This window comes from Ornithorhynchus anatinus, chromosome Y5 (assembly GCF_004115215.2).
Source record: "Ornithorhynchus anatinus isolate Pmale09 chromosome Y5, mOrnAna1.pri.v4, whole genome shotgun sequence".
Lineage (NCBI taxonomy): Eukaryota > Metazoa > Chordata > Mammalia > Monotremata > Ornithorhynchidae > Ornithorhynchus > Ornithorhynchus anatinus.
Window position 1 is genome coordinate 328,729 of NC_053179.1, and position 25,818 is coordinate 354,546.

The window sequence follows — 25,818 nt, forward strand, 5'->3', positions numbered from 1 at the left end:
TTCCAACCTACTAAAAAGAGTTTGTGGAGACCCTTCCCCAGTTATACCCTGATATTTCCTGACTGTTTCCGACACAATTGCGCTGGGACTACCTCTCCGTTGGAGCCGCGCCTTGGACCGCCAGTTCCCTTATTTCCAGCTGAATCTTTCTCCTTCTCTGATCATCGCCACGTGGGCTCGGGATCTCTGCTCCCTTGCAGCCACGCCTTGGACCGCCCGTCCCTTATTCCCGGCTGGTTCTTTGGCTGCCGATTGCCAACACGATTGCGCCGGGACCACCTCTCCATTGGAGCCACCCTTCTAGTCGTTGGTCCCCCTTTTCCCCGGCCGAATATTCCTTCTCTAGATGCCAACACAAATGCACTGGGATGTGCTGAGATCTCTCCTCCCTAGAAGCCCGCGCTATCAGACTTCAATGACCCGCCCCCGGCCTCATGGTTATCTCCCCAACCCTGACATCTGCATCCCCACCCAAGGACTCCGCCCCCTAACCCCCCACGCCGCAGGCCCCACCGCCACCAGATTCACGAGTAGCTCCCAGACCACCCCCCCCATCTTTCCCTGACCCTCCTACTTCGAATCCTCGCTGGTCTTGCACCCCGTCATAGCCCGACCTGGTAGCAAACCCGGACTGTGAGACTCTGTTTTCCCCAGCATCCCCTCTCCCCTACCTCCAGAGTCGTGGGACATGGTGCTCCCTCGCCGCCCCCCCCCCCCCCGGGCCGTGGGACATTACACCCCCAACCGCCCTCCTGCCCCCCTCCATCCAGAAGCAGCCATCCTTTGGGGAGCCCTCACTCCCTCCTCCCCTGTGCTCTGATCAGAGGAGGTAGGTTTCCCCCGCCCCCACCCATTCCCATCCCCATCCCCATCCCCGGGCAACACTGATTAAGACCGTAAGCCCGTCAATGGGCAGGGATTGTCTCTATCTGTTGCCTAATTGTACATTCCAAATGCTTAGTACAGTGCTCTGCACCTAGTGGGCGCTCAGTTAATACTACTGAATGAATGAATGAACATTACCTTGTTCTCACTGTGTTACTTTAGCTGCTACCTGCCCCTGCAATTACTCACCCTGTCCATGTAACTCGGTTTTCTACTCCTCTCCCCGTGAGTTTCCTCTCCTCTATCCCCCACAACAGCTCCACTCTTCCCCACATCGGACATTCACAGGGCTCCTGCTGCCTCAGAGACATTTGGACCATGAGCCCCAGGACTCTCCTTGCCGCTAGAATTTTGATTTTGATCCGACTGACCCGATCCTGGACATAACCCGCTTAATAATAATATCTTATTGTATCATATTACTGTATTACCGCTTTCGCATATTATTAATTGTTCTCAGTGCTGCCACCTACTTTTCTGACTTCACCATGTCCTTCCATCCCGCTCCTCCTATTCGCCCCTCTCAATCCTCTCCTTCCCCTTCCCCTCTCCTGCCCAGCTCTTTCCTGCTGTCTCCTCTGCCTCCTCCCCTTCTCCCGTCCCCTACCTTAGAACCCCATTTTACCAGCGCCACCCCTCTTCCCCCTCCCCCTGCACTCCTCCCCACCAAACCTCCTCCTCCCATCCCCTCCCTATCCCTCTTCCCTACCCTCACCCCATCCCAGTCCTCCTGTTCCACCGCCACCCCTCATCCCCATCTCCCCACCCAGGCCCCAGCCATATCATTCGCATCCAAACACTCCCCTCCCCTTGGCCCCTCCCCCCACCCTTCTCTGCACCCACATCTGCTGTCAAGTGTGGCCTTTGGAATCCCCGCTCCATTACAGGTAAACTACCTTTTCCTTTCCCACTCTCTCCTCCTTGTCACCCTTAAGGAGACCTGGCTTACTCCTGAAGTCATGGTCTCTTCTGCTGCTCTCTCCAGTGGAGGCCTCTCCTTCTCCCACTCTCCCAAATTCACTGGAAAAGGAGGAGGCGTCGGCTTCCTTCTCTCACCGCAATGCCGCTTTCACACTAACCCTCCTCCCCCTTCAGTCTCCTTCCCCTCTTTTGAAGCCCATATCATTCACCTCTTCCACCACCTCCAGATTCTTGTAGCCGTCATCTACCACCCTCCTGGTCCCACCTCCAACTTCTTCAACCACCTTCCTTCTCTCCGTCTCTCTGCCCACTCTGATCCTTGGAGATTTAAGCATCCACATGGATGAACCTGGTGACTCCTCTGCCGCCAGTATGCTATCACTCCTTGACTCTGCCAACCTCCTGCTCCACCATACCTCACCCACTCACCAATTTGGTCACCCTCAATCTCGTCATCTCTTACTGTTGTACTATCTCCTCCCTCACCAACTCTAAAATCCCTCTTTCTGACCATAACCTTCTCACCTGCCTCCTCTCTCACACTCTCTCCACTTGCAAATTTGTACTACTCCCCCACAGAGACCTCCACTCTCTTGATCACATCCATCTCTCCCAAAGCATCGGTCCCCACCTTGCCTCCCTCTCCTCTCTTCCCACTCTCGATGATCAGGTTACCACTCTCAACTCCACCCTCTCTACTCATCTTAACTCACTCACCCCCCTTTCCCTCTGCCACTCTTGCTCCACAACCCGCAGCCCTGGATCTCTGCCTCTGTCCTCTTCTTATGCTTGAGCTGCTGAGCACTGCTGGCAAAGGTCCAAACAGTAAGCCAACCTTATCCGTTGCAAATGTATCCTTTCCTGCCTTAACTCTGCCCTGTCCTCCGCCAGGCAAAACGTCTTTCTTCCCTCATAAACACCCATGCCCGTCACTCCTGCCAATTGTTCTGGACCTTTAATTCTCTCCTTAGGCCCCCTATTCTTCCCCCTCCCCCATCCCTCACCCCCAATGATCTGGCCACCTACTTCATCATGAAAATTAACACAATCAGGTCTGAGCTCCCCAAAGACACCCCTCCCCTTCCTCCCTCCCCCCCAACCCTCTCCCCTACTTTCCCATCCTTCCCTGCAGTATCCTCAGAGGAGATCTCCTCCCTCCTCGCAAGTGCCATCCCCTCCCCCTGTGCCTCGGACCCCATTTCCGCTCACCTTATAAAAACCATTGCCCCTTCCCTCCTCCCCTCCTTAACTTCTATTTTTAACTGCTCACTCTCCAATGGCTTCTTCTCTGCTGCCTTCAAACATGTCCATGTCTCCTCCATCCTAAAAAAACCCTCTCTCGACCCCACTTCCCCTTCCAGTTATCACCCTATCTCCCTACTACCCTCCCTTTCCAAGATCCTAGAACGAGTCATCTACACTCGCTGCCTAGAATTCCTTAACTTCCATTCTCTCCTGGACCCCCTCCAATCTGGCTTCCATCCCCTCCACTCTACCTAGACTGCTCTCTCAAAGGTCACCCATGACCTCCTTCTTGCCAAATCCAATGGCTCCTACTCTACCTTAATCCTCCTCGACCTCTCTGCTGCCTTTGACACTGTTGACCATCTCCTTCTCCTCCACACCTTATCTCACCTTGGCTTCATGGACTCTGGCCTCTCCTGGTTCTCCTCTTATCTCTCTGGACTGTCATTCTTGGTCTCCTTCGCAGGCTCCTACTCCCCCTCCCATCGTCTAACTGTTGGGGTTCCTCAAGGGTCAGTTCTTGGCCCTCTTCTGTTCTCCATTTATACTCACTCCCTCGGTGAACTCAATTCGCTCTCACGGCTTCAACTATCATTTCTATGCAGATGACACACAGATCTACATCTCTGCCCCTGTCCTCTCCCCCTCCCTTCAGGCTTGTATCTCCTCCTGCCTCCAAGATGTCTCTACCTGGATGTCTGCCCACCACCTAAAACTCAACATGTCCAAAACTGAGCTCCTTATCTTCCCTCCCAAGCCCTGTCCTCTTCCTGACTTCCCTATCACTGTGGATGGTACGACCATTCTTCCCATCTCTCAGGCCTGCAACCTTGGTGTCATCTTTGACTCGTCCCTCTATTTCACCCCACACGTCCAATCCATCACCAAAACCTGCCGGTCTCACCTGTATAATATCGCCAAGATCTGCCCTTTCCTCTCCACCTAAAAGCTATCTTACAGGCACTCATAACAGGCTGGATTATTGTGTCAGCCTTCTCTCTGATTTCCCTTCCTCCTGTCTCTCCCCGCTCCAGTCTATTCTTCACTCTACTGCCCGACTCATCTTCCTGCAGAAATGCTCTGGGCATGTTACTTCCCTTCTTAAAAACCTCCAGTGGTTGCCTATCAACTTCCCCACAAAACGAAAACTTCTCACTCTAGGCTTCAAGGCTCTACATCACCTTGCCCCTTCCTACCTCTCCTCCCTTCTCTCTTTCTACTGCCCACCCCGCACGCTCTGCTCCTCTGCCACCCACCTCCTTACTGTCCCCTGTTCTCACCTATCCCGCCGTCGACCCCTGGGCCACGTCCTCCCGCGGCCCTGGAATGGCCTCCCTCCTCACCTCTGCCAAACTGATTCTCTTCCCCACTTCAAAACTCTACTTAAAGCTCACCTCCTCCAAGAGATCTTCCCAGACTGAGCTTCCCCTTTTCCCTTGCTCCCTCTGCTCCCCCTCTATCCCCCCTTCACCTCTTCTCAGCCAAGCCCTCTTTTCGTCCCTTTCCTCTGCTCCTCCCCCATCCCTTCCCCGCCCCTCAGCACTGTACTCATCCACTCAACTGTATATGTTTTCATTACCCTATTTATTTTGTTAATGAGATGTACATCACTTTGATTCTATTTATTTGCTATCGTTTTAATGGGATGTTCATCCCCTTGATTCTATTTATTGCTATTGTTTTTGTCTGTCTCCCCCGATTAGACTGTAAGCCCATCAAAGGGCAGGGACTGTCTCTATCTGTTACCAATTTGTACATTCCAAGTGCTTACTACAGTGCTCTGCACATAGTAAGCGTTCAATAAATACTATTGAATGAATGAATGAACCTCTGCACAAACAAAAACTCCTCACTCTTGGCTTCAAGGCTCTCCATCACCTTGCCCCCTCCTACCTCACCTCCCTTCTCTCTTTCTACTGCCCACCCCGCAGGCTCTGCTTCTCTGCCGCTCACCTCCTCACTGTCCCCCGTTCAAGCCTATCCCGCCGTCGACCTCTGGCCCACGTCCTACGGCTATACTGGAATGCCCTCCCTCCTCACCTCTGCCAATCTAACTCTCTTCCCCTCTTCAAAACCCTACTGAGAGCTCACCTCTTCCAACAGGCCTTCCCATACTGAGCTACCTCTTTTTCCTCTGCTCTCTCTGCTCCCCCTCTGCCCTCTGCTCCCTCCCCTTTCCCCCCTTCACGTCCCCTCAGCTAAGCCACCTCTCCCTCTGCTCCTCCTCTCTCCTTTCCCCTCCCCTCAGCACTCTGCTCATTTGTATATATTTTTATTACCCTATTTATTTTGTTAATGAGGTGTACATCCTCTTGATTCTATTTATTGTGATCATGTTGTCTTGTTTTTGTCTGTCTCCCCCAGTTAGACTGTGAGTCTGTCATTGGGTAGGGATTGTCACTCTCTGTTGTTGAATTATATATTCCAAGCACTTAGTACAGTGCTCTGCACATAGTAAGCACTCAATAAATACTATTGAATGAATGAATGAAAGACCCCATAGAATTTACTAATTCTAAGTCTAATTTGCTTATATAATAATGATGGTATTTGTTAAGCTCTTACTATGTGCCAAGCACTGTTCCCAGTGCTTAGTACCGTGTCTGGAACAAAGTAAGCACTTAACAAATACCATAATTATCATTATTAATAATTATATCATGAATGGTCCTTGTTAATTATCATTAATAATTAATACTTCTTAATAATAATTAAAGACACTTAAATTATTATATAATAACCATAATCATCATTTGGACTTATTGCTCAGGCAGACAGAACTCCAGGAATGGTGGATCCAGGAGGTATGGGGTGTGATTGCTTAGCCAATTGTTTCCTATCCCCTCAAGTGTTCGTGGGCTTAAGTTTGTTAGCCTGTCCAAGACCTGGACAGTGCAAGTTAGCTGCTTTGGGCCTCAATTTCCTCATCCTTAAAATGGGGATTTAATTCTTGTTCTCCCTACAACTTAAACTGTGATCTCCAAACGGGACAGGAACTGTGTCTGTCCAACTTGCCCTTCCTCCTCAAATCCACCCAACAATCATTCCTCCCTGCTTCAAAGCCATACGGAAGGCACACCTCCGACCCAAACTAAGCCCCCTTTTCCTCAGCTCCCCCTCCCTTCTGCTCTTTTGTTCCTCCCGACTTTCCCCACCACAGCACTTATGTATATATGATTTATATTGAGGCCTGTTTACTTGTTTTGATGTCTGTCTCCCCCCTCTAGACTGTAAATCCTTTGGGGGCAGGGATTATCTCTCTCTATTGCTGCATTATAATTTCCAAGTGCTTAGTACAGAGCTCTGCACACAGTAAGTGCTCAATAAATACAACTGAATGAATGATAAACTTGTGTTTACCACAGGGCTTAAAACAGTGCTCAAAAGATAGTAAGTACTTAACAAATAAAATCATCATCATCATCATGGGATATGATAAGTATTAACAAAATTGATCTGCAGAATCTATCCAGAAGGCGATGGGAATCAGGGACATCAACCAGGAACACCCCAAATTATTCACTGAAGAAATGACATCAGATGAGGCAGGGGAGATTTGCTTTTGAGAGGAACTGGTGCAGAATATAGGAAATAGGAGGAGGTAAAAAGAGGGCATACAAAAAAGTGCTGGGCCTCAAACACCACTTGATTCCACTGAATGAGAAATCACTGGTTGATGGACCAGTGTGGGGATGGCTGCCCTCCAGTACACCTGGTCTTTTTTTGTTTTTGCTTTATGGTATTTGTTAAGCACTTACTAGGAACCATGCACTGTGCTAAGAAGCACTTGAGTAGATTTAAACAAATCATATTAGACAGAGCCTTTTTCCTACATGGAGCTCATGATGTGAATACCCATATTACAGATGAGGTAACTGAGGCACAAGAGAAGTGAAGTGATTTGCCAAAGCTCACATAGCAGACAAGTGGTGGAGCTGGGACTAGGATCCAAATCCTTCTAACTCCCAGGCCTTTCTTTATCCAGTAGGCCAACCTAATTCCCATTAAACAGCATTGTTTTTGCCTCCAGGTTTGCTAGAAAAGGTGGATGGTTGTGGATTCCCTCAAGCTATGGACAGTATTACTACCAGAAAAACTAAATAGAGTTCTCTGCAGAGTAATTCTTTAATAAATTATACCACTGACTGGATGCAGAGTCAGTTAAGGCCTATTCAGTTATTTAATGGGTGATGCAATGAGATTTTTATTTTCTAAGGACATTTGTTAAACACCTTCTCTTTGCCAGGTATTGTACTATACACTGAAACAGATGCAAACTAAACCAGATTGGACATAGTCCACATCCCTCATGAGGCTCGTAGTCTTAATCTGTATTTTACAGTTGAGGTAAGTGAAGAATAGAGAAATTGAATTACTTGCCTCTAATTCGCGGACACTGTCCTCTCCTGGTTCTCCTCTTATATCTCTGGCCACTCATTCTCGAATTCTTCTGCAAGCTCTTCTTCTACTTCCATTACTTAACTGAGTGTGTCCCTCAAATTTCAGTTCTGGATCCCTTTCTATTCTCCATCTACATCCACTCCCTTGGATAACTCATTCACTGCTATGACTTCAACTACCACCACTATGCCGATGTAGATTCATTCCAGGGTAGAGTAAGGACATAGGTGAGGGATTGACAGCAAGATTGATAAGATCAAGGTACAGTGAATAGGTTGACACTGGAGATGCGAAGTGTAAGGACTGGCTTGTAGTAAGAAAGCAGTTAGGTAAAATAGGAGGGTTTGAGCTGGTGGAGTGCTTAAAAGCTAATGGTAAGGGATTTCTGATTTTTGCAGAGGTGGATGGGTGACCACTGGAGGTTCTTTACGAGTGGAGAGACACTATATAATTTTTTAGAAAAATGAACCAGGAAACAATGTGAAGTTTGGAGTAGGGAGGCCAGGGAGGAGGCAGGTTTAGTAGTAAGTGCAGGATAGGCTAATAGGATCAGCATGGAAGGGTGGATTTTAGCAATAATAATAATGTTGGTATTTGTTAAGCGCTTACTATGTGCAGAGCAGTGTTCTAAGCTCTGGGGTTGACACAGGGTAATCAGGTTGTCCCACATGAGACTCACAGTTAATCCCCACTTTACAGATGAGGGAAGTCAGGCACAGAGAAGTTACGTGACTTGCTCTCAGTCACACAGCTAACAAGTGGCAGAGTCGGCATTTGAACCCATGAACTTTGACTCCCAAGCCCGGACTCTTTCCATTGAGCCATGCTGCTTCTCTGCAATAATGACTATGGTATTTGTTAAGCACTTACTATATGGCAGGCAGTGTACTAAGTGCTGGGGTGGATACAAGCAAATGAGGTTGGACACAGTCCCTGTCCCTCATACGGCTCCTAATCTTAATCCCCATTTTAAAGATGAGGTAACTAAGGCAGAGAGAAATGAAGTAACGTGCCCAAGGTTACATAGCAAAGAATTCATTCATTCATTCAATAGTATTTATTGAGAGCTTACTATGTGCAGAGCACTGTACTAAGCGCTTGGGATGAACAAGTCGGCAACAGATAGAGACAGTCCCTGCCCTTTGACGGGCTTACAGTCTAAAGAAGTGGCAGAGCTGGGAAAAGAACCTGTAATCTTGTGACTCCCAGGCCTGTGCTTTATCAACTACATCACGCTGCTTCTCCATGTATGTGACTCAGTTTCCTCATTTACAAAATGGGTATTCAATGCCTATCCTCCATCCTACAATCACTGGGAGCCCCAAAGGTGTCAGTTACTGCATTTGACTCAATTATCTTGCTAAACCTCCCATTTAGAATGGTGCTTTACACAAGTAAGCACTTAACAATCTCCAAAACAATAATATCAAATGTTTTTCAACACACTAAATGAAAATCAAATTAAGTAAAATTGTCAAAAATTACCATCCCTCCACCTACCTCACCTTCTACAACAATGCAACCTGCACACTTTATTCCTGTAATGCTAACTTTTTCACTGCACCTTAATCTTATCTATCTCGCCACCAAATACTTGCCCAATTCCTACCTCTGGTATCCATAAAATGCCACCAGTCCAAGTGGTGGTAGAAGTGTAAGGGAGCCACAGATAGCCTCAGCAGCCAAAGCCAGGAGACCTTTTTTTGGAGTGGTGGGAAGGAGGGAAGCAGGACTGTAGAGTCAGGGAGAACCCTCACCCTAGACTGAGTGATTTTCTCCTCTCCTCTCCATACTTCAGCCTGGAGCTTGCTTTTATGAAAGCAAAGATGGCTTAAGGTGGGGTAAGGATAGAGAGAAGAGGGGGTCACAGAGTCTCCCTCTTACATTCCCTAAGTTAGAGTGGCACCCTGCAGTGGGGCAGTACTCCGATGAGTGTAAAACATGTGCTCATATACACACATGCTCATTGAATAAAAACAGTCTTAAATGCACACAACATATGTAATGAATAGAAACACATTCATGCAAGATGAATAGAAACAAACACAGCACACACAACTGATGGTTAATAGATAACCCTATGTACTTCACTTCTACACCACCTCCTTTTCTATTAACTCTCAGCTTCATGATCTTTTCCAACCATGGAAGCCACAAGTTGAAGAATGGGGTAGGAGGAGGGAGTGTTTAGCATGGGTGATTTGGAGTCACTTGTATTAATCACTCCCACTTCCCATGAGCAAACTGAGAATAATGGAGAGGAAGTGGAGAAGAAGTGGATCCTCTCTCCAGTTGCCCCTTTCCCCATAGTTTAAAGAAATGTGTTTCCTATCAGGGCCAGACATGTTGGCAAAAGCTAACTTGTGGCAGATGTTTCAAGGAAATTCATTCAATAATTCAATCATATTTACTGAGTTCTTAATGTATGCAGAACACTTCACTAAGCACTAAGGGGAGTCCAGTACAACAATAAGCAGGCACATTCTCTGCCACAGAGATGGACAGAAATGGAGGAGGGGCCACAGTGATGGACAGCTTTGAAGACAATAGTGAGGAGTGTTTGCTTGATATGGAGGTCGATAGACAAATACTGGAGACTTTTGAGGATGGTAGTGACATGCCCCGAAAGTTTCTGTGGAAAGATAATTTGGGCAGCAGGGTGAAGTATAGATTGAAATGGGAGGTGGAGACAGGAGGTTGGGAGATCAGAAAGGTTGCTGATGCATTAATCCAGTGGGGATAGTATGAATTACTATGCTAACATGGTAGAGGTTTGGATGGAGAGGAAAGAGCGGATCTTGGCGATGTTGTTAAGGTGAGGCCACCAGCTTTTGGTGACAGACTGGATATGTGAAGTGAATGAGAAAGCAGAGTCAAGATGACACCTTAAATCTGTCCTTATGACATCACTGGTGTTTCCTCCAATCACAGTGATTTGAGAGAAGCTAAAATTATTCTAGAAAGTCTACAACATGTCTTTATGGGGCAAGCTTTGTAAGAAGTATACCATTATTAATTATTTGGGATGAGTGAGGGGATTAGATTAGGGATTGATTGACCGATTGATTTTCGCTAACTGATCCCCTATTTCAAGGCTCAGATTAAACTGCACAGGGAAATCTATTGACTGGAGGGAAGGAGAGAGTTGGGTAACCTCTGAAGGGCTTGATTAGCTTTAGGAATCTGCCATTTCTTCTCTTCTTGGAGATTCTTAGAGATCTTGAAGCCTTTTAGAAAGAGTTGCAGTAGTGATAAATTTCAGTTGCTCCTTCTCACTTCTGTCTTCTCTCTCTGAGGCAGAAGAAGGGTCCCAAGAGGACCACTCTTGAAAAGTCAGTTCCAGTTCCAGATAAGCAATACCTCATAGCTGTGGACCAGAATTCAGCCCCTGCTCAGAAAGACTGGGATGATGGCCATTCATCAGAAAGTCCCTCCAAGTCACAAAAGGTGAGTGCTGTGTTTTCCAGAAGTGCCAGAAAGTGATTCTATCTTCAAAACCTCAGGCAAAATCTAGGAGACAACAGGCTCTCTCTCCTGTCAAATTATAATTGAGAGTATAGGAGGAGATGTGGACATTGCTATTATTATCATTACATTTGCTAAGCACTTACTATGGGTCAATTCCTGAGTAAGTGTTGGAGTAGATACAAATTTATCAGGTTGGACACATTCCCTGGGGCTCACATTCTTCAAAAAATGTCCATTTTATAGATAAGGAAATTGAAGCACAAAGAAGTGAAGTGACTTGGCCAGGTCACACAGAAGGCAAATGACAGACTCAGAATTAGAACCCAAGTCCTCTAACTACCAGGTCCATGCTCTTTCCACTAAGATATGTTGCTTCTAGGCAAATGCTGTTTGCTGGAAGTAGTTGTGGCCTTGAAGCCAAAGGACATGGATTCTAATCCCAGCTCCTCCACCTGTCTGTTGTGTGACCTCAGGCAAATCACTTTACTTCTCTTTGCCTCAGTTACCTAATTTCTAAAATGGACATTCAAAACCTGTTCTCCACTCCTACTTTGAAAGTGACCCCCATGTGAGCCACAGACTGTATTTAGCTTAATTAACTTTATCTATCCCAACAACTGTAAAAGCTTAATAATAATAATAATGATGATAATGTTGGTATTTATTAAGCACTTACTATGTGCAGAGCACTGTTCTAAGTGCTGGGGTAGATACAGGGTAATCAGGTTGTCCCAAGTGAGGGTCACAGTCTTAACCCCCATTTTACAGATGAGGGAACTGAGGCCCAAAGAAGTTAAGTGACTTACCCAGAGTCACACAGCTGAGAAGTGGCAGAGCTTGGATTTGAAAGAGTGTCAGAGTCAGGATTAGAAACAGGATTGTAATCTAGGTTCTGTGATTCACATAGGCAAAACAATCATGAATGGACCTCAGAACTAGCTCAGCACATTCTCAGCTTGCTTTCTGCTTTCTCCCCTATACTCTGTAGTACATGGAGTTGCAGGCAGCCATGATAATCCAGACCTGGTGGAGGGGACATTTGGTTCGGCGGACACTGCTGCATGCAGCTCTACAGGCTTGGACTGTCCAGTGCTGGTGGCGGTTGTGGGCTAGGCATTGGCAGAAGGAATGGCGCCTAAGTGTTCTAGTAAATTACATACGTCAAGAGAGGGCAGCTGTGCAGCTGCAGTCATTGGTGAGAATGTGGAGATTTCGGAAGCTCTTTTGCCGTACCCGTTCAGCTGCCTGCCTCATTCAGAACAGTTGGCGGGACTGGGTGCATCAAGGGTTGCTTCTAAGACATTACCAGCTATCTCCCACCAGTATGGAACTTGATATTGAGATACAGCTGAAGTAAGGAGAAAATTATTAGTTCCCCAATAAAAGTTTCCTCTGCAAGAGGTCTCCACTCTAATTTTATTCCTTTCCTGAAAGGAATTAGCAGCCTGTCTCATGAAGGAAGGCTTTTGTATACCTTCAAAATAGAGTTACAGACAGTGCTCAAAATTCTGAGAGTCCAGGAAGTTAGAGAACTCTCTTTTTGATTAATATTTGTCAGGCATAGTAGAAGCTATGTCTACTGAGGGAACCAGAGGACAAAGGAAGGAAAGATGTGAGCCTATGAGTTTATAAGGGTTATCTTATTTATTTCCTGCTTTTCTTCCCCAGATCCCCCTAATACATTTCCTGCCATCAACTGGATAAAGGGTAATAAAAAGGAATATTTCTCATCACTAGCTTCATTTAAAAAATTTTTGGTATGGTTTGTTTGCTCACTTTACGCCATGCACTCTCTTAAGCACTGGGGTAGATGCAAGCTAATCAAGTTGAACACAATCCTTTTCCAGATGGGACTCACAATCTTAATCCCCATTTCATAGACGAGTTAACTGAGGCACAGAGAAGTGAAGTGACTTTTGACCAAGGTCACACAATTGACAAGTGGCAGAGGTGGGATTAGAACTCGGGTCCTTCTGACCTCCAAGCCCCTGCTCTATCTACTAGGCCATGCTGCTTCTCTGTTTCCCTCCTAAAAATGATAACGTATGGAAAGTAGATAGAAATCTTGATGACCTCAATATCCCAGAAACAGGCAGCTAATTTCACACCTTGGAAAAACCCACCCAATTTTCTCAAATAATGATGCCCCATTTAGACTCCATACCCAAATTTTCTTCTCTTGTCAACCAAACTGAAGCTTTCAACAACACCCTTTTGACTTAGCTCAGCTGAATCACTCCTCTAGACCTCAGCTGATCTTGTACCATTCACTCATTCATTCATTCAATAGTATTTATTGAGCGCTTACTATGTGCAGAGCACTGTACTAAGCGCTTGGGATGAACAAGTCGGCAACAGATAGAGACAGTCCCTGCCGTTTGACGGGCTTACAGTCTAATCGGGGGAGACGGACAGACAAGAACAATGGCACTAAACAGCGTCAAGGGGAAGAACATCTCGTAAAAACAATGGCAACTAAATAGAATCAAGGCGATGTACAATTCATTAACAAAATAAATAGGGTAATGAAAATATATACAGTTGAGCGGACGAGTACAGTGCTGTGGGGATGGGAAGGGAGAGGTGGAGGAGCAGAGGGAAAAGGGGAAAATGAGGCTTTAGCTGCGGAGAGGTAAAGGGGGGATGGCAGAGGGAGTAGAGGGGGAAGAGGAGCTCAGTCTGGGAACGTCTCTTAGAGGAGGTGATTTTTAAGTAAGGTTTTGAAGAGGGAAAGAGAATCAGTTTGGCGGAGGTGAGGAGGGAGGGCGTTCCAGGACCGCGGGAGGACGTGACCCGGGGGTCGACGGCGGGATAGGCGAGACCGAGGGACGGTGAGGAGGTGGGCAGCAGAGGAGCGGAGCGTGCGGGGTGGGCGGTAGAAAGAGAGAAGGGAGGAGAGGTAGGAAGGGGCAAGGTGATGGAGAGCCTTGAAGCCTAGAGTGAGGAGTTTTTGTTTGGAGCGGAGGTCGATAGGCAACCACTGGAGTTGTTTAAGAAGGGGAGTGACAGGCCCAGATCGTTTCTGCAGGAAGATGAGCCGGGCAGTGGAGTGAAGAATAGACCAGGGCGGGGCGAGAGAGGAGGAAGGGAGGTCAGAGAGAAGGCTGACACAGTAGTCTAGCCGGGATATAATGAGAGCCCGTAATAGTAAGGTAGCCGTTTGGGTGGAGAGGAAAGGGCGGATCTTGGCGATATTGTAGAGGTGAAACCGGCAGGTCTTGGTAACGGATAGGATGTGTGGGGTGAACGAGAGGGACGAGTCAAGGATGACACCGAGATTGCGGGCCTGCGGGACGGGAAGGATGGTCGTGCCATCCACGGTGATAGAGAAGTCTGGGAGCGGACCGGGTTTGGGAGGGAAGATGAGGAGCTCAGTCTTGCTCATGTTGAGTTTTAGGTGGCGGGCCGACATCCAGGTGGAGACGTCCCGGAGGCAGGAGGAGATGCGAGCCTGAAGGGAGGGGGAGAGGACAGGGGCGGAGATGTAGATCTGCGTGTCATCTGCGTAGAGATGGTAGTCAAAGCCGTGAGAGCGGATGAGTTCACCGAGGGAGTGAGTGTAAATGGAGAACAGAAGAGGGCCAAGAATTGACCCTTGAGGAACTCCAACAGTTAAAGGATGGGAGGGGGAGGAGGCTCCAGCGTAGGAGACCGAGAATGATTGGCCAGAGAGGTAAGAGGAGAACCAGGAGAGGACAGAGTCCGTGAAGCCAAGGTGAGATAAGGTATGGAGGAGGAGGGGATGGTCAACAGTGTCAAAGGCAGCAGAGAGGTCAAGGAGGATCAGAATGGAGTAGGAGCCATTGGATTGGCAAGAAGGAGGTCATGGGTGACCTTAGAGAGAGCAGTCTCGGTAGAGTGGAGGGGACGGAAGCCAGATTGGAGGGGGTCTAGGAGAGAATGGGAGTTGAGGAATTCTAGGCATCGATTGTAGACGACTCGTTCTAGGATTTTGGAAAGGAAGGGTAGTAGGGAGATAGGACGATAACTGGAGGGGGAAGTGGGGTCAAGAGCGGGTTTTTTTAGGATGGGGGAGACGTGGGCATGTTTGAAGGCAGAGGGGAAGGAGCCCTTGGAGATTGAGTGGTTAAAAATAGAAGTTAAGGAAGGGAGGAGGGCAGGGGCGATGGTTTTAAGAAGGTGAGAGGGAATGGGGTCCAAGGCGCAGGTGGAGGGGGTGGCACTTGCGAGGAGGGAGGAGATCTCCTCTGAGGATACTGCAGGGAAGGATGGGAAAGTAGGGGAGGGGGTTGTTGGGGGGGAGGGGAGAGGCGGAGGGGTGACTTTGGGGAGCTCAGACCTGATCGTGTTGATTTTCGTGAGGAAATAGGTGGCCAGATCATTGGGGATGAGAGATGGGGGAGGGGGAGGAACAGGGGGACTAAGGAGAGAGTTAAAGGTCCGGAACAATCGGCGGGGGTGACGGGCATGGGTGTCGATGAGGGAGGAGAAGAAGCTTTGCCTGGCGGAGGAGAGGGCAGAGTTAAGGCAGGAAAGGATAAATTTGAAGTGTGTGAGGTCGGCTTGGTGCTTGGACTTTCGCCAGCAGCGCTCAGCAGCTCGAGCATAGGAGCGTAGGAGGCGGACGGAGGAGGTGATCCAGGGCTGTGGGTTAGTGGAGCGAGAGCGGCGGAGGGAAAGGGGGGCGAGAGAGTTGAGATGAGTAGAGAGGGTGGAGTTGGGAGCGGAGACCCGCTCGTCGAGAGTGGGAAGAGAGGACAGGGCGGCAAGGTGAGGAGAGATGCTATTGGAAAGACGGATGGGATCGAGAGAGCGGAGGTCTCTGTGGGGCAGTAGCGAAGATTTGCAGGGGGAGGGAGTGTGAGAGATGAGGCAGGTGAGAAGGTTATGGTCAGAGAGAGGGATTTCAGAGTTGGTGAGGGAGGAGATAGTGCAGCGGTAGGAGATGACGAGATCGAGGGTGTGACCGAGTCGGTGAGTGGGCGCGGTATGGTGGAGGAGGAGGTCGGCAGAGTCGAGGAGGGATAGCAGGCGGGCGGCAGAGGAGTCGTCGGGTACATCCGTATGGATGTTGAAGTCTCCAAGGATCAGAGTGGGCAGAGAGAAGGAGAGAAGGAAGGTGAGAAAGGGGTCAAGGTGGTTGAAGAAGTTGGAGGTGGGACCGGGAGGGCGGTAGATGATGGCGACAAGTAACTGGAGTGGGTGGTAGAGGCGAATGATATGGGCTTCGAAGGAGGGGAAGGAGAGGGAGGGGGGAGGAGGGATAGTGCGGAAGCGGCATCGGGGCGAGAGGAGGAAGCCGATGCCTCCTCCCTTACCGGTGAGTCTGGGGGAGTGGGAGAAGGAGAGGCCTCCGCTGGAGAGAGCGGCGGCGAAGACCGTGTCTTCAGGAGAGAGCCCCGTTTCCGAAAGGGCGAGGAGGAGGAGAGAGTGGGAGAGGAAAAGGTCATGGATGAAAGGTAGCTTGCCTGTAATAGAGCGGGGGTTCCAGAGGCCACACTTGAAAGTAGCTGTGGGTGCAAGGGGAGGGGGGGGAAGGGCAGGGGGAGGGGAGGGTTTGGATGGGAAGGAGGTGGTGGGGCCCTGGATGGGGAGAGGGGGATGAGGGGTGGCGGTGGGACAGGAGGACTGGGATGGGGCATGGGTGGGGAAGAGAGAAGGGGGAAGGGGGTGAGGAGGGGGTTTGGTGGGGGGAAGAGTAGGGGGAGGGGGAAGAGGGGTAGCGCTGGTAAAGTGGGGTTCTAGGGCGGGAGAGAGGAGGGGGGGAGGAGACAGAGGAGAGAGCGGGAAAGAGCTGAGCGAGAGAGGGGAAGGGGAAGGGGAGGATAGGAAGGGGCGGGAGGGGGGAGGGAGGGAGGAGGGACATGGCGAGGCCAGAGAGGTGGGTGGCAGCACTGACAACAATAAACAGTAATAAACGAAATCGGTAATATAGCAACATGATACAATATGATACAATACAGTAGTGCTAATATAGCAACATGATACAGTATGATACAATATAGTCGTGTTAATAAAAGGGGTGATGATCAGGGTCGGGGGTAGACTCGATTAAGGGGCGACCTGATCAAATGCAAAGTCTGATGACAATAAACAATAAAAAGCGAGATCGCAAATATAGCAACATGCTACAGTAAGGCACACTACAATAGTGTTAATAAGCAGGCGATGACCAGAGTCGGGGGACGAGCCGACCCTACCCGATCAGACTCAAAGTCAAGCGGCCAGCGGCCGAGAGAGTCCCAGAGCTCATGACCAAATAACCCTGTGGCGGCGGGGGGGCCCTGAGGTTGTCCGGGGTGGGTGGCGGCCGTAGGCGGCGGCTAAGGTAAGGTAACATGGTGAGAACAAGGACGTCGTAGCCCGGGGCGGGGGCGGGAGAGATGAATCACCTCAAGAGGGAAGAGGGAGTGAGGCCTTCCCAAAATGGCCGCCTCAGGCAGAGTGGGGGCTTCCCAAAATGGCCGCCTCGGGCGGAGTGGGGGAGCGGTTGGGGAGCACAATGTCCCCGGGCCCGAGCAGGGGGACACAATGTCCCCCGAGGACACAATGTCCTTGGGGCCGAGAAGGGGAGCACAATGTCCCCAGGATCGAGAAGGGGAGCGCAATGTTCCCGGGCCCGAGCGGCGGGGGGGGCGGGTGGACTGGAAGCTGGTGGCTGGGGGTCTGTGGGGGCGAAGATCCGTAGTGTCGGAGTTCCCGAGCGGTCCTCAACACTGGATCACCTCTTAAGTCTGCTTCCTTCACTTCTGTGCTGGAGCCATAGAGCAATGCTAGCAGAAATCTAGATATCAGGCCAACCTTGTCCACCTCAACTTCCTCCTTGTCTACTTTAGCTCTGCCCTAAACTCTGCCTGGCAACTTTATTTCTCCATCATTATTGACACCCATTTTCCTTGACCAGTGTTTCAGACATTTAATTTCCTCATCAAAACCCCTATGCCCATCCATCTGCCCTCCTCCACCTGTTGCTCCTTATGGTCTGGTAAAGAACATTATTGAAAAAATCAAAACCCTAAGGTGTGATCTCCCTAACATCTCCCATGCTCCTCTCCAGTCCCTCCCTCCTCCTGCCTCTTCTTCAACTGTCCCATTTTTCCCAGAAATATCTTGAGTTCTCCCATCTCCTCTCAAATTCCACTTCCTTCCCCCAACCCTTTACCATTACATCATTTTAAAGCACTTGTCCTCCTCTATCTTTCATACCTGACCACTATTTTCAACTATTCACTCTCTAGTGGCTTCTTCCCCACTGCTTTCAAATGTACTCATGACTCCACTGTGTTAAAAAAACCCTCCTTTGACCCCACACCTCCCTCCACTTCTCTTCTCTTCTCCTTCCTACGATTCTTCTCCAGATTCAGTCATAGAGTTGTCTACACCTGCTGTCTCCACTTCCTCTCCTCTAGTTTTCTCTCCTCCAATCTGGCTTCTACCTTCTTCACTCCACAGTAACTACTCTCTCAAAGATCACCCAGTGTTCTCCTTCCTGCCAAATCCAGTGGCCTCTACTCCATCCATTCTAATCCTCGACCTCTCAACTGCCTTCAATATTGTTAACCATCCATTTTTCGTGAAAATATTACAATCATGGCTTCACTGACATTGCCTTCTCATGGTTCCTCTCCTATCTCCCTGGGCCCTCCTTCTCAGTCTCTTTATCAAGTCCTTCTTTGTCTCCCATCCTGTAAATATAGGAGTCTGTCAACATATAGGAGTTGTGGTCCACTTCTAACCTTTCACACCCACTCTCTTGGTGAACTAATTCTCTCCCATGGCTTCAACTTCCTCCTCTATGCAGATGATTCCCAATTCTACATCTCCAGCTCTGACCTCTCTCCCTTTTTACAGTTTTGTGTTTCCTCCTGCCTTCAAGGCATCTACACTTGGATGTTCTGCTGTCACTAAAAGTTAACATGTTTAAAACAGAACTTCTCATCTTCCCATCAAAATCCTGTTGTTCCTTTGACTTTCTAATTACTGTAGATGGCACCAACATCCTTCCTGTCTCATTAGGAGGTGTTATCCTCAAGTCATCTGTCTCATTCAACCCAAATATGCAGTATCACCGAATCCTGTTTGTTGAACCTTCACAACATCACTAAAATTGACCCTTTCTTGTCCATTCCAACTACTAAACATTAATCCAAGCACTTATCCTCTCCCACCTTGCTTACTACATCAGCCTCCTTGCTGATCTCCATGCCTTCTGTTTCTCCCAGCTTCAGGCTTTACTTCACTCTGCTGTCCAGATCATTTTTCTACAGAAACACTCAGTCCATGTTTCCCCACTCCTCAAGAACCTCCAGTAGTTGCCCATCCATTCCAACATCAAACAGAAACTCCTTGTCATTGGCTTTAAACCACTCAATCACCTTGCCCCCTCCTACCTCACTTTGTTGTTCTCCACCTACAGCTCCGGCAACATACGTTCACTCCTCCAATGCCAACCTACTCGCAGTACCTTGATCTTGTCTATCTCCCTAACAACTTCTCACCCTCACCCTGCCTCTGGCCTACAACAACTTCCCTCTTCATATCTGATAGATGATCGTTCTGCCCATCTTCAAAATGTTATTAAAAGCACATCCCCACCAAGAGACCTTCCCCAACTAAGTCCTCATTTCCTTTTCTCCCACATCCTTCTGCTTTATCCTTTCACTTGTATTTGCACTTGTATTTGCAGTCTTTAAAGACTTTTTCCTTATACCCTCAATGTTTACGTACATGTCTATAATTTATTTATTTATTTTTTAATCTCCCTCTTCTAGACTGCAAGCTTGTTGAGGACAAGGAACCTATCAACTCTGTTATTCTGTGCTCTCCTGCGCTTTTAGTAAAGTGCTCTGAAAACAGTCAGTACTCAATAAATATAATTCCCCATAAATATATCAATGTTTCTGTGGCAATGGAGGCCTGGAGAATGCCTCTCTTCATACTGATAACATTACATGTGTCATGTGTTTTCCCCATTTTGCCCCACTGTGTCACCTATGCACTCCTCCCTGAGTTAACTTCTTCTCCTTGGCTTTCTTATCCCAGCTCCTGCTTAATTCTCCCCATTCCATCCTAATTTTTTAAAGTATCCATGCCCTGTAAAACAAAATCCACCTCTTGTCTTCCATTCTCTCCTGTCTTTTCCTCTGGTTAGGCTGACCCTGTGCCCACAGTAAGCCTCAGTCAGTGCTTTTCCAAAAAACAGCTACCATATTTATTCACAAGATTGCCTCCACCATATAACTGCTGCACTCATCTCAATTTTTTAAGGAGCAAAAAAAATCTATTATTAAAGCAGGAATAGTAGCAAATGCTGAGGTAGGAAAAGGTACCGTAAAGATGCTCAAGATACAAGATAAAAGATTTCTTTTTTGATACTGATACTCCTTGTGATAGAAGGAAAATGAGAGTCATAATGTCCTGGATACAGGTTGGCACCATGAAGATTTCATTTCCATATGCAAATTCTCACTGGAATAGAAAGAAGAGAAGGGATTGGGGGTTGGCACAATTCCTCAAATGTTCACTGAATATAGCAATTGATACTTACTTTCCCTTTCTTCTCCCCTAACTTCTTCTTTATTTTCTTTTCTTTTCTCGTCAGGCAATCAATCAATTAGTCAGTGGTACTTATTGAGCACTTATTGTGCGCAGAGCTCTGTACTAAATTCTTGGAAGATTACAATGGAGTTACTAAAATGATCACTGCCAACAAAGAGTTCACGATAGAGTTCACAATAGATTTAAGACAAGACATTAAAATAAACAGCATATAGGAAAACATAAAATACAAGGATACATACATAAATGCTATGGGGCTGGAGGTGGAATCAGAAAGTGCTAGTCATACATCTTCATAACCATAGAAATTAAGTGGGTCTTTTTAAAATTATGCTTTTCATAATTCAGCAAAATAAATGGCATTCATCAATTTAACACATAAGTGCCTATATAGTAATGCAACAAATAAGTCCAATTCATCTGCTTTTATGACAATTTAGAGCACTTCAGTTTTTACTTTAGAAGGAAAAAGTCCACAGGATCACTTTGGCCAATGTACCTCAAGATACTCTTTTAACTGGTCCATGAGCATATTGCTTTTCTTTGCAGCTTCAGGAGATAATTTCAGAAGCAAGGGACACCTCATCTTGTTAATTCACTTTTTTACCCTTCCCTAGTATCTTCATCATATCCCCAGGAAACATTTTGGTATTACTGTTTTCTTCTGTCTTTATTGCTAGCACTAATTTCCTGCATAATAGCCTCTCCAGTGATTTGAGATGCAAAAATTGTGTTAAAAAGTAGGACAATTTCACAATTAAATGTGTTACATAGTGAGTAGAATGAGTTGCTGAAATCAAGAGAGGTAGTAGGAGAGTAACAGGACGGGATGGCAGTGGGCAAGGTGATTGACTGCTTTAAAACCAATGGTAAGGAGTTTCTTTTGAAGCCAAGGTGGAAGGGCAACCACTGGAGGTTCTTGAAGAGGGTAAAAGTGGACTGAATGTTCTTTTAGAAAAAATTATTTGGGCAGCAGATTGAAGTATAGACTGAAATGGGGAGAAACAGGAGGCAGGGATGCCTGCAAGGAGGCTGATGCAGTAAATGATTTGGAGCTGTACTCCAGTACTGGAAATTGTTCATGTTTGCTACTACTGAATTCAATTCAATAGGGCAGACTGTATCCAATACAAGCTTAACATGACTGGGAGAAAAATATAATACAGCAGACAGGTGATGGAGTAGAATTAGAACCCAGGTCCTCTGACTTCCAGGTCTGTGTTCTGTACACTTGGCCATGGTACTCTTCACAAGGTCATGCTGCTTGTCAGTATGTACACTTATGTAAATTTTAAATTTACATATAAAATATTTATATTAATGTTTGTCTCCCCTGCTAGGCTTAAGCTCACGGTGGGCAGAGGTGTCTACCAACTCTGTTGTATTGTTCTCTTCTAAGTGTTTAGTGTAATACTCTGCCACAGAGTAAATGCTCAATAAATTCTGCTGACTAATCAATCAGTGCTATTTACTGATTCCATACTGTAAATAGAGCACTATGCTAGGTAAGTGCTTAGAAAAGCACAATACAGTATAACCGATAGTCATGACCTCTACTGTTAACCTTGGAAGATGTTATCCCTAGAGGCAAGAGTGCCATGCCACACCAAGAAGGCACTTTGGAGCTGCAAAAAGCAGTCTTATTCTCCAGGTAATGGTGGGCCTTCTTTTTTGTCGTTCTTTTTCCTTGTCAAGGCTACATCAAGGAGATTCTTGGAAGCAATTGTATTTTCACTGCCAATCAGAGGTGTCATATAGGTTACACAATCTGATGGTGAGTTCTAAAGGGACAGTGTCAATCAAAGAGATTCACTTACATCATAGCAATCTACCCTTTTCATTCATTCATTCATTCAATAGTATTTATTGAGCACTTACTATGTGCAGAGCACTGTACTAAGTGCTTGGGATGAACAAGTCGGCAACAGATAGAGACAGTCCCTGCCGTTTGACGGGCTTACAGTCTAATCGGGGGAGACGGACAGACGAGAACAATGGCACTAAACAGCGTCAAGGGGAAGAACATCTCATAAAAACAATGGCAACTAAATAGAATCAAGGCGATGTACAATTCATTAACAAAATAAATAGGGTAATGAAAATATATACAGTTGAGCGGACGAGTACAGTGCTGTGGGGATGGGAAGGGAGAGGTGGAGGAGCAGAGGGAAAAGGGGAAAATGAGGCTTTAGCTGCGGAGAGGTAAGGGGGGATGGCAGAGGGAGTAGAGGGAGAAGAGGAGCTCAGTCTGGGAATGCCTCTTGGAGGAGGTGAGTTTTAAGTAGGGTTTTGAAGAGGGGAAGAGAATCAGTTTGGCGGAGGTGAGGAGGGAGGGCATTCCAGAACCGCGGGAGGACGTGACCCAGGGGTCCTCGGCGGGATAGGCGAGACCGAGGGACGGTGAGGAGGTGGGCAGCAGAGGAGCGGAGCGTGCGGGGTGGGCGGTAGAAAGAGAGAAGGGAGGAGAGGTAGGAAGGGGCAAAATGATGGAGAGCCTTGAAGCCTAGAGTGAGGAGTTTTTGTTTGGAGCAGAGGTCGATAGGCAACCACTGGAGTTGTTTAAGAAGGGGAGTGACATGCCCAGATCGTTTCTGCAGGAAGATGAGCCGGGCAGCGGAGTGAAGAATAGACTGGAGCGGGGCAAGAGAGGAGGAAGGGAGGTCAGAGAGAAGGCTGACACAGTAGTCTAGCCTGGATATAACGAGAGCCCGTAACAGTAAGGTAGCCGTTTGGGTGGAGAGGAAAGGGTGGATCTTGGCGATATTGTAGAGGTGAAACCGGCAGGTCTTGGGAACGGATAGGATGTGTGGGCTGAACGAGAGAGACGAGTCAAGGATGACACCGAGATTGCAGGCCCGAGAGACAGGAAGGATGGTTGTGCCATCAATGGTGATAGAGAAGTCTGGGAGAGGACCGGGTTTGGGAGGGAAGATGAGGAGCTCAGTCTTGCTCATGTTGAGTTTTAGGTGGCGGGCCGACATCCAGGTGGAGACGTCCTGGAGGCAGGAGGAGATGCGAGCTTGAAGGGAGGGGGAGAGGACAGGGGCGGAGATGTAGATCTGAGTGTCATCTGCGTAGAGATGGTAGTCAAAGCCGTGAGAGCGAATGAGTTCACCGAGGGAGTGAGTGTAAATGGAGAACAGAAGAGGGCCAAGAACTGACCCTTGAGGAACTCCAACAGTTAAAGGATAGGAGGGGGAGGAGGCTCCAGCCAAGGAGACCGAGAATGACCGGCCAGAGAGGTAAGAGGAGAACCAGGAGAGGACAGAGTCTGTGAAGCCAAGGTGAGATAAGGTATGGAGGAGGGTATGGTCGACAGTGTCAAAGGCAGCAGAGAGGTCAAGGAAGATTAGAATGGAGTAGGAGCCATTGGATTTGGCAAGAAGGAGGTCATGGGTGACCTTAGAGAGAGCAGTCTCGGTAGAGTGGAGGGGACGGAAGCCAGATTGGAGGGGGTCTAGGAGAGAATGGGAGTTAAGGAATTCTAAGCATCGATTGTAGACGACTTGTTCTAGGATTTTGGAAAGGAAGGGTAGTAGGGAGATAGGGCGATAATTGGAGGGGGAAGTGGGGTCAAGAGCGGGTTTTTTAGGATGGGGGAGATGTGGGCATGTTTGAAGGCAGAGGGGAAGGAGCCCTTGGAGATTGAGTGGTTAAAAACAGAAGTTAAGGAAGGTAGGAGGGCAGGGCCCTCCCTGTTATTGTCTGTGGGGGTGGTTGACATTGGTTCTCTTCTTGATCTGTGTCCTTTCATCAATCAGTATGTCAGTTGCATTTATTGAATGCTTATGTGATTTGTTGGTTGGGTATGCTGGTATCTGCTCCTCTCTGGAAGTCCCTGCAGATAGGGCTTGCAGTGGATTCTTACTTCCACAGATTCTAAGCTCACTGTGAGCTTAATAAATCTACCAATCCTGTTGTGTTGTGCTCTCTTAAACTTTTAGTAAAGTGCTCTCCTCACAATAAGTGTTCAAAAAATATCTTTTTCATGGAATTTGTTGAATGCTAATTATGTACCTTGATCTGGAGTAGATTTAAGACATTTAGGTTGAACAGAGTCCATGCCCTACATTTTTCTCAATACACATTTTTACAAATGTGATAACAGAGACACAGAGAAGCTAAGTAACTTACCCAAGATCACAGAGCAGACAATTGGCAGAGCCAGAGTTAGGACCCAGGTGGTTCTGACCTCTAGGCCTGTGCTATATCCAGTAGGCTATGCTAGTGGATCTCTACTGAATTATTGTTCTATTATTATTATTCATAATAAGAATAATAACTGTGATTTTAGTTATGCACTTACCATGTGCCAGGTGCTGGGGTAGCTACAAGCAAATTAAGTTGGACACAATCCCTGTCCCACACAGGGTTTACAGCCTTAATCCCCATTTTACATATAAGGAAACCGAAGCACAGAGAAGTTGAGTGACTTGCCCAAGGTCACAGCAGACAAGTGGCAGAGGTGGGACTGGAACCCAGACCCTTATAACTCCTATGCTCATGCTCTTTCCACTAGTCCATGCTACTTCCTTTTTGGGGGATTTGAGGCACAGAGAAGTGAAGTGATTTGTCCAGTGACATACAACTGGCAAGTGGCAGAGTCAGAATTAGAACTCAGATTCTTCTGTTCCCCAGGCCCATTCTCTATCCACTAGGCCATGCTTCTTCTCTAAAACAGTTTGAGTCCATGACCACTGTGGAGTCTTCTCTTTTTCTGGTGGTCAGTACTTCACAAACGTAACTTTTGACCTTACACTGACCTGATTCCTAATATCCTTATTTGTCTTCCTGGCATTCTGTCTTACATCCTTATATAAACTTTGTTTTCACAAATCCTGTTAATGCATTAACTACATTACATTCCCTCTCCTACACCTACACCCCCTAATCCTGTCTTCAAGGAGCTCGCAGTTTACAGGGGAAGACAGATACCAAAATACATTGCTGAGAGAGTTGTTATGCCATTTTAAAACATGACTTTTTTACCTGTAGACATGGAATTGAGCTGGTGTTCAGGGAATGAAGTGAGTGGAAGCAGGAATGCTTCTATTCTCCAACATTGGCCTAACAGTAGTCCCTTACTTCAAATCTTACTTTAAAACCACTTCCTCCTTCAGACAATATTTCCTTCCAGATGGGAGCTGTAAGATAGGCTCTTAAGACATTCTGCCACATGGAGGTTATGAAGAATATTTTTGGGACTGCCCTAAAATATTTGACTAAAGAACTTGGATCTTTCTGGGAGATTGGGGAACTCTCACAGAGATTGAAAAAATACTTAAAACAGGCATAAACCACACTGTGGACATCAATAAGTCACCTGCCTTTGACACTGTCAACCAACCCCTTCTCCTGGAAATATTAGCCAATCTTGGT

At 47.4% G+C, this 25,818-nt stretch overlaps 1 protein-coding gene across 1 annotated transcript; it reads left to right on the plus strand.

Moving 5' to 3' along the window:
• The first annotated feature begins 10,412 nt into the window (after positions 1 to 10,412).
• IQCF6 (IQ motif containing F6) lies at positions 10,413 to 12,653 on the plus strand. Its single transcript, XM_029056643.2, has 4 exons — positions 10,413 to 10,446; positions 10,753 to 10,899; positions 11,909 to 12,273; positions 12,589 to 12,653. Exons 3-4 carry the CDS (start codon positions 11,912 to 11,914, stop codon positions 12,596 to 12,598), a joined length of 372 nt encoding a protein of 123 aa, XP_028912476.1. The 5' UTR covers positions 10,413 to 10,446; positions 10,753 to 10,899; positions 11,909 to 11,911; the 3' UTR covers positions 12,599 to 12,653.
• Positions 12,654 to 25,818: the final 13,165 nt, after the last annotated feature.

Coding starts and splice junctions, on each gene's coding strand:
- IQCF6 (XM_029056643.2), top strand. CDS start 11,912: ATGGAGTTGCAGGCAGCCATGATAATCCAGACCTGGTGGAGGGGACAT.